Below are 9,097 nucleotides of genomic sequence, written 5' to 3' on the forward strand. Positions count from 1 at the left end.
AATGGTAGTGGTTTATATATACACTTTTTAAAAGAGGGTATTTTAGTAATGTATAAAGCTCAGGGGTATGTTTAAAGTGTGAAGGGATATATTTGAAGGGGCTATATAACAGGGGTATTTAAATAAAATTCCCATTAAAATTCACCGACATCACAACACGAGGCTACTCTAGAAAGCAAATTATAGGAGCACATTTCGAGAATGTCATATCCTCACTTAGAGTACTGGGCTGCATGAATTAATACATTCTAAACTAATTTATTTCTGGGCTTGTATTCTTAATTTTGTTGGACTTGTTTTGAATTAGAGTTAGGATAGCTTAATTCCTAGAGATGAGAGTTAGATGGATGTAATTCTGACTGTTGAATTAAGTCAATCAGAATTGGGTGATTAAATACCCAATGATTGTGTAAGAAGAGCTTAATGAATGAAAACACTATTTTCCTTTGGAAGATAATTTAGGCTCTGATTTCAGAGAGAAGGTAGCTTGCTACCAAGTAATTCATTCCTTCCTTGTACTGTAATCAGTACAATTATTATTAGACTTTAATTCTGGGACCTCAATCATGACAGTGGGAGAGAAACTTACTGTTAACTGTGTTCATACACTTGCTCAGGAAAATTCTTCTGCTATTCAAGAAATTCGCAATCAATTACAGCTTCTCACTACAGAATTAGCTGGTAGTCGTGCTGAATCAAATGATAAATTCGATCGCATCTTCGAAGCCATTCAATCTCTTTAACCGCCTTCAACTGCATAAAATGCTGAGACAATTATAGATCTTGGTTCTTCTTCTGGATCTAAAGATGATCCCACAAAACGAGTTAAAGAAGCTCATGAGGTAATCAAATTTACTCCTAAAGTTTTCTAGAACACCCAAAGTTGATTTTCCACGTTTCGATGGCACTAATCCAAGGGGTTGGGTTCAAAAATGTGAGCGATATTTTGCTTTTCATAATTTGCCGATTCAGATAAAGTAGATATGGATGCAATTCATTTTGATTCTAAAGTCGATCCATGGTTTTTAAATTATCAACAAGGTAAACCTGAGATGTCTTGGAATATATTTGTTCGTGATTTGTGTCTTCGATTTGAGGATGTAGCAACTGATAATTATGTTGGCAGTTTCAATAAGCTATCTCAGCTCACTACTGTTGAGGATTAGTATGACAGATTTGAACATTACAAAGCTTATATGGTAGCCAATAACCCAACATTACCTGAGTCTTTCTATACTTTGAGTTTCATTAGTGGCTTGAAGGACGAAATTCGTACTACAGTTCAAATGTTTAAGCCAGAGGATACTTCTAGAGCTTTTTACTTAGAAATAATGCAACAAGCCTCACTTATGAGTTCTTCTAAACCTATAAAAAACCCTTCTAAGCAATTCTTTCCATCACCCATTTCCATTCCTCCCAACCCATCTATATCTAAACCATATTTCTCTCCCACAAATATTTTTCAGAAACCATCTACTTCATCTCAACCACCTTTCATTACTCATCCCCCTACACCTACTAAAACTGACCCACCTCTTCCTCTTATAAAAAAACTTACCCCTCAACAAATGAAGGTTCCAAGAGATAAAGGTCTCTGCTATAATTGTGATGAGTTCTACAGAGTTGGCCACATTTATAAGACTCGGCAGTTCTTCATGCTTGGTGTTAATATGGAAGACTTAAGTGCTCAATGTGATGCTTCACCTGATGAGAATATGACAGATTCTCCCTCTAGTTCTGACACCACTATGGAGATTTCGCTACACGCTTTAACAGGCCAATCTGTTCATGACAGTATTCGGATTTCAGGCCATCTCCATCAGCAAGCTATCATGGTTTTAATCGACACAGGCAGTACGCATAGCTTCATCGATTCTCATCTGGCTGACAAGCTTAATGTCCACATTTCACCTACAACTCATATGCTTGTAACTGTTGCCAATGGAGATAGCACCATCAAAAAGGGTATGTGTCGTAACCTTCACTGGGAAATGCAGGGTTACAACTTTTCTACTGATTTACGCGCTCTCCCTCTCGGCGGCTGTGATATGGTGCTTGGTGCAGATTGGTTGCGACAACTCGGTGATGTGCTCTTTAACTTTTCTAAGCTCGCCATTTCTTTTATGCATCATGGTTGTCACACATTACCTTACAATGTAGCTCTTCTAAGCCTTCACTTAGTCTTTTAAGTGCTACTTCCTTTAAGAAAATTAGAAAAAGTAAGGCATCTATCTTAATTGGCCAGTTTTTTCATGTTCATGCTACACCTATGCAACCAATTCCTAGTAAGGTTTCTACCTTAATAGACTCCTTTTCGAATGTCTTTTCAAAACCTACACAACTGCCACCTTCTCGTCCACTAGATCATAAGATTCCACTTAAACCTAACTCCACACCTCCTTCTCAGAGACCATACAAATGTCCCTTTATTCATAAAGTTGTTGTGGAGCAACTTGTACAGGAAATGCTTTCTGCAGGGCTTATTCAAAAGAGTCACAGCCCTTTTGCTGCTCAAATCCTTTTAGTGAAGAAGAAAGACGGAACATGGCGGTTATGTGTTGATTATCGCAAGCTCAATGACTTGACTATGAAGGATAAATTTCCTATTCCATTAATAGAGGAGTTGTTAGATGAGTTGAATGGTGCAGTTATCTTTACCAAGATTGATTTATTGTCAGGTTATCACCAGATTTTGATCTACCCACCAGACATTCCCAAATCTGCTTTTCGCACCCATCATGGATACTATGAGTTTCGTGTCATGCCATTCGGAAGATAATTTAGGTACCTTGCTATGTACCAATTGTTATGTTAAATACCAAATGATTATGTAATTTAGGATTGGGTGATTAAATAACAATTGTGTAAACAATTGTTAACATAATTTAGGTACATAATTTAGCTCTTCTTACACAATAATTTAGGTACCTCGTTATGTACATAATTTAGGTTATAAAATTGTCATAACAATTGTTACTAATTGGAAGCTCTTCTTACACAATCACTCGTTACTATCATCATCATCTTGTTATGTTACTATTATCATCATCTTGTTATGCTACATCAAGGTACATAACAATTGGTATCATCCAGACAATTCTGTGCATACTCTGCAATGGAGCTGCCGGAAGCTACACCACTGCAGCTGAAAGCTTTGAAGAATGAAGATAAAGCAAGAAAGGAATATGATAAGTTTTGTGACCTGTATCGGTTTCATTATGAAGGAAATAACTCTCAAACTCGAGAGTACTATCTTCAGAAGTTTGCAAAGCTCATAGACAGAGCAAGGAAGAAGTGTATATTGATACTTTTTATTAAGGTACTACATCGATTCCTCCTGCCGTCGGTGAAGAAGAAGATGATTCTCTAGAGGAATTGATTCCTTCATTTTTATTCGAAAAAGAAGAGAATGAAGAGGTTACAAAAATTAGGGTTCAATCAATTTCTTCTGTTGTTGACAAGGAAAACGTTGATTCAACTGAGTCTGAGAGTTTTCAATTCGAAGAAATTGTTGAAGCTGCCGTGAACGATATTGAAGAGAAAAATCAGATCAAATTTGGTGAGTGTTTTAACATTATTCTTAATTCTTCTCGTAACATATTTGATCGTGGAAAAGTGAAATTACAAGTTGATTCTAAGTTGGTCTTTTCTTTTCTCGGGGGTTCAAAGTTTTTGGGTAGATATTTTAAAGAAAATTTTCAGGAGCTGATTAATAATAATGGGTACTTACCAGATTGGTTGTTTACTGCTTCAAATGTCGGAATCCTAGCTAATAGTGGTTTTGCTAATCCTGCTAGAAGTCTGAATGTAGTGTTTATTTTCATCTTTATTTTGCTTCTACTTGTTCTATATTCGATCCAGGAAAGAGGATTGGTGAGTCAGAATTAATGGATGATTACAAGGGGAGAATTGTTTATGAGATTGTTTTAAAACATGGGTATCGATTCAATTTGTTATTTATGGATTCATATGCAATTGTGTTAGTTGAGAATCGTGACAATGGTGATGGTTATAATCTGTTTGTTAAAATGCTTCAATGGGATATGATGTATTTCAAGAACAAAGGTGTTAGCAGTCACCAATTGGCTAGTGAGAAATCTTTCTACCCTTGTTTCGACTTTTCTGGTGGAGCATTTGATCGTGGGAAGAAATTTAAAATCATTATTGGGTACTCTTATTATCTAGGTGACTATAACTTATGTTTTGCTTTACCTGATTATTTTTCGTTGGTACCTAATATATGTTTTATTCTAAGGAAATACTACAATAGGTATGGCTTTCAGCTGAGTGTTGAAATATTAGGGAAAAATGAAATCTGCTTACTCTTGTTGGTTAGAATAGTGGAAATTTACAAGGTTTGTGAACTGTTTGATCAGTTACTTGATATTTGAAAAGAAGAATCTTTTATTTTGCAGCTGAAGTATGGGTTGCTTGATCAGATTTTGGGTTTTCAGTTTAGGGTACTCGGTGTTTATTTTGTTCTACTTCATAAAGAAGCTTATACGCTAGGAACTGACAGGTTTACCCAAGTGACTGAAGTCATGAATTCAGGTGATGATTGTATTAGACTCTACGACTTTGCTCTTAAGCTGACATGTGGGTTACTCCATAAAATGATTCACTTGAAGGAGTTTTGGTATCCCCAGCTGCTCATCCCTTCAAATTCCACTGCATTGAGTCTGGTTTCACAAGATGATTCTTTTTGGCAGCTTAAAATAGTCGAGGTGAGTGGCAAGTCGATAATTAATGAAAGTCTCTTCCTTAACTTCTATTCCGCGCATATAATTTTTGATCGTGGAAGAGGACGGAAACTCATTAAAGGATATTTGTTAATCGACCGTGAGTATAGATTCAGTTTTGACAGGGAAATTACTTCGGGCTCATTAATTCTTAATGTGGGTTCAATTCCAATGGCTCACTATGAAGCAGAATTGGTACATGAGCTTATTAATAAGCATGGATTTACATCAGATTCATTGTTTTGTGGTTCAGTTTTATTGGTGTTGGTTAAAAATGTTGATAGAAGTTGGCTACTTATCGAAAGATGGAGTTTGACTAGTGGTGAAACTGATGTTTTCTTGCGACCTCAGTCTGGTTTCCCTAATGATATAGTAATTCTACTTGGCGAATGGTTGAAAGTTCAAGTATGGGAACATAGATGGATATCATGGAATTATAGGAGCACACTATCAGCAAATTTATGGAGTCTAGGAAAGTTTCGTGGTACTGGTACTAGGGGTTGTAGACGTTTGTTCCTTGATGGAAGAAACTACCATACAGCTACAGACTATAAGCAACTGAAGACCATGATTATTGACGAGACTGAGACTACTTTACAGATCTTCAAATTCTTGCATTCAACTAGTGATTTTAGGGGAATTTGTGACTGTTCTCTTATGGTAATTCTCACAAATGTTATAAGGATGGGTATATTTCTGCATTGTCAACCACCTGCACCTGTGATGTATGCAGTTATTACTATTCTAGAGAGAGATGAAATGGTTCTTAAAATGTTGTTGTGGGTAGGGTACTTGAGGTGGAAATTCAGATTGGTTCCACCTGGTTTATGGAGTATGACCAGTGACGACATGACAGTTCTCCATATGGGAAATGATACTGTTATTTTTGGTGGTGGTGGTTATTGGTTGTTTGATAGAGGAAAATGGTGTGACTCCATATTATGGCTTTCCGATTCTAAAAGCTGGAACTATACAAGTACTTCACATGTGGCCTATCGAGCCAGTCAAGTTTTCACTAATCTTCTACCAGTATTCAAGTTCTGGGTACCTCAGAAGTAGGGATTTGTTTCGCACCATGATGCTCAGGTTGTGCTGCCTATTGGGTCTGAACCTAGTTATCTAGTCGTGGCAATCGTTGTCTTCATCCCTTTTAAAGTATCCCCTCAGGTAAGATCGCTCTATGTTGAAGTTTGTGAGCAGCTACATACTACCTTATGGATTACAACCGTGTATTTTGTTCCTATTAAACTTTATAAAGTTCAAGAAATGGATAATCTAAATTCCGTGCCGGCATACACTTTCAAGACTGATGATTCCAGAGGTACTTGTATTAGATTGGCAGTTGAAGAACATAATAGTCTCTCCAGGGAATTATATAGCTTCTGGGCTAAATGTTTCCTCATTGAGATTCAAACTCCTAAGGTGTTGGCATGGCTTGACTACTTGAAGTAGAAATTCAAGTTATTTTCTACAGGTTGGTGGCGCGTAGAGAATAACAGGTTAGTGCTACCAGTGAGAGATAAAAAAGATGCATTTTCCATTATGTCAACTGCCAAGGAAGGGGCTCGTAGTATTCCAAAGAAAATGGAAGTTTCATATGTGCTCCTGAAACTCACAGTTGGAATTGAAGTGAAAAAGATATTGGCAAGGGATTTGCTTGAAGTAGCTCAGCCAAAGGGGGATCCACTTTCTGGTATACCCAACATGTGGAATATAAATTTTCTGGTGCTACTGTCGCTCGGAAATACAGTTTGTTGTCATGGGATTATGAAGTGCAAGACGTTTGGCGGCTTATGAGAAGTTTTGTTATGCAACGTCGGTAATCATTAGCTTGACGGTTCATCTTGGCCTGAGCAGAGCAGACTACATACAACTAAGAGTTCATGGTGCTGCAACAAACGACATGTTGGCAAGGCAACAGACAACAAAATGTCATCATGTCCCTGTTACGAGAGTGGAGCGGCCCACATCATCTTGATGACACAAAGGCAGCAAACAGTCTTCCCTTGTCAACTTAACAAGACTTTGTTTTTCTTGACCTTCATCCTTGAGGACAAGGATGTTCTGAAGGGGATGGTATTTGTCATGTCTTAAGTCTAGGAGGAGGGCGCCATATCATCTTGATGTCACTATTTAGTACAATCCTTAGTTGGTAGCCTGGTTGTCGTTATCTTTTGAAATGAAGGGGTTAGATGTAATCATTGGTTGCACAGTAACCGTTAGATCTAGGGTAGTTTAGTGTAGTGTAGTCGGGTAGAGCTTTATAACAGTCTCGAGTCTGTAATGAAAATCTTATCAAATTATCAATCTAAAACCTAAATCGTTTCAATCGATTGAACCGTGTTCTTCGGAACCGGGAGGCTTGATCCGTGAGGATCCTGGCGTTACTATTATCATTATCTTGTTATGCTACATCAAGGTACATAACAATTGGTATGTTACTATTATCATCATCTTGTTATGTTATCGTTATCTTACACATAGTGTAAGATAACGATAACAGAACAACTAGTACATAACAAGGTACATAACAAGGTACATAACAATTGTTAACATAATTTAGGTAACAATTGGTAAGAAGAGCAGTTTAGGTTATTAAATACCTAATAACAAATGTAAACAATTGTTACCAATTCATTTCAAAAGTCAACCAGGATCGGGCCCAATGATTGTGTAAGAAGAGCTTAATGAATGAAAATCCTATTTTCCTTTGAAAGATAATTTAGGCTCTGATTTCAGAGAGAAGGTAGCTTGCTACCAAGTAATTCATTTCTTCCTTGTACTGTGATCAGTACAGAGAACAAACTTTGGAACTAAGAAAAACATTTTCTTCCAACCGATTTTGAAGCCACGAACACAAAAACATTCACGTTCGATTCGACTCATTATCATCTTCCCCGAATAAAGAGAGGAGCATGGAAACAACTTAATTAAAACTATATTCAACAGATGAGAAATCCAAAACCAAACCATTAATCAGATCTTCTTACTTTATAAGCTGATCATCCAAATAAACAGAAACTAAACAACCACCTTGCAACAACATCAAAACTTCAAACAACCACCATTAAAAAACAAGCAGAAAGATCAGAGGACAACACAGCTAAAGACTACTATTTCCTACGCTAACCCAAAAGCATAAATCCAGAAAAATAAAGAGGGAGTTATACTAAAAAAAAAATAACCAGAAATGCAAACAAGAACCTAATCCATCAATTGCAACAATTCCAATAATACCCAAATTAAAGACACTAACCTGATTCGGTCTCTTCCGGCCTCAAGGCCCGGCACCCTCTAGAGCACGTACTACTCGTGATTCATGTTCGTCACTGGAGTTTTTCAGAAATCAGATCTTCAGGTTTCCAGCTTTACGATCTTTACCTACTTAGTTACTGTGTAATGGTGTTTCAAATTTGCATGTACTTTCTTCTGCTTCATGATATGATATTAAATTTGTATGGTCGTCACTGGAGTTTTGCTTAAATGAATTGAAAAGTGATAATATTATATATATATATATATTCCATAATCAGAAGGAGTATTATATTGGCAAAAGTATTACAACTCTCATATTCTTTTGCACACCTAGAATATCTTCAATACAGGAGGTCAAGGTCCTTCTAGGTGGAGGCCTTATTAATATCTTTTTTTGTGGGCCATTGTTAAATGACAAAAAAAAAAAAGAAAAAAAGATCATCTCCAAAGTCTTATGTGACACTTTTTGATTGAATATAGAGACAAAATTATGATGTGGATACAAGACCCAAGGTCATGAAGAAAATCTAATCTAGACTTTTTTTTTTACCCCCACTTAGCCATGTCATCTTCTTTTTTATGACTCTGACTCTTGAATTGGAGATGAAAGTTTGGTTGAAAAACTCTTAAATCCTAGGCGGCATGATATTTCCTACAGCACCATCTTGAAACATAATCCAAGTTGTTAGTATCTGTATGTCGGTGGCAATTGCAACGACATCAAAGGAGGCAAAATACAAAAATGGAAGTGGGAACAAAATACGAATAATAGGTCCAATATATTTGTGGAATTTTGTGTTAACAAAAAATATATAGATGACGCACAAAAAAATAAAAGGCTCCGTTTAGAGGTTTTTGTGTACAAAATAAAAATAAACCAATTATCAACTTCCTCTTGCTCCTGGTCCGCAAATGTTCTTTTGGGAGCTTTCTCCGAGCCATATTTAATGGCATTTCCCTCCATTTTTGGAAAAGAGATGCTATCACTTTTTCAATTTGGACTATTTTATTTATTTATTTTTTGCTAAAATGAATAGTGATAGTATCTCTTTTCCAGAATCTGAGGGAGTATTATACTGGTAGAAGTATTACAACTCATAATC

The 9,097-nt window shown here is 36.5% G+C and overlaps 1 protein-coding gene across 1 annotated transcript; it reads left to right on the top strand.

The window, feature by feature from the left end:
• The first annotated feature begins 2,898 nt into the window (after positions 1-2,898).
• Positions 2,899-7,072, top strand: LOC113358025. The gene is made up of 2 exons (XM_026601527.1): positions 2,899-3,559; positions 4,416-7,072. Exon 2 carries the CDS (start codon positions 4,542-4,544, stop codon positions 5,796-5,798), a length of 1,257 nt encoding a protein of 418 aa, XP_026457312.1. The 5' UTR covers positions 2,899-3,559; positions 4,416-4,541; the 3' UTR covers positions 5,799-7,072.
• Positions 7,073-9,097: the final 2,025 nt, after the last annotated feature.

The sequence above is a fragment of the Papaver somniferum genome, chromosome 3 (genome assembly GCF_003573695.1).
Source record: "Papaver somniferum cultivar HN1 chromosome 3, ASM357369v1, whole genome shotgun sequence".
Taxonomy (NCBI): domain Eukaryota; kingdom Viridiplantae; phylum Streptophyta; class Magnoliopsida; order Ranunculales; family Papaveraceae; genus Papaver; species Papaver somniferum.

What these genes read in the sequence shown, in the direction of transcription:
- LOC113358025 (XM_026601527.1), top strand. Translation starts at nt 4,542, where the DNA reads ATGAATTCAGGTGATGATTGTATTAGACTCTACGACTTTGCTCTTAAG.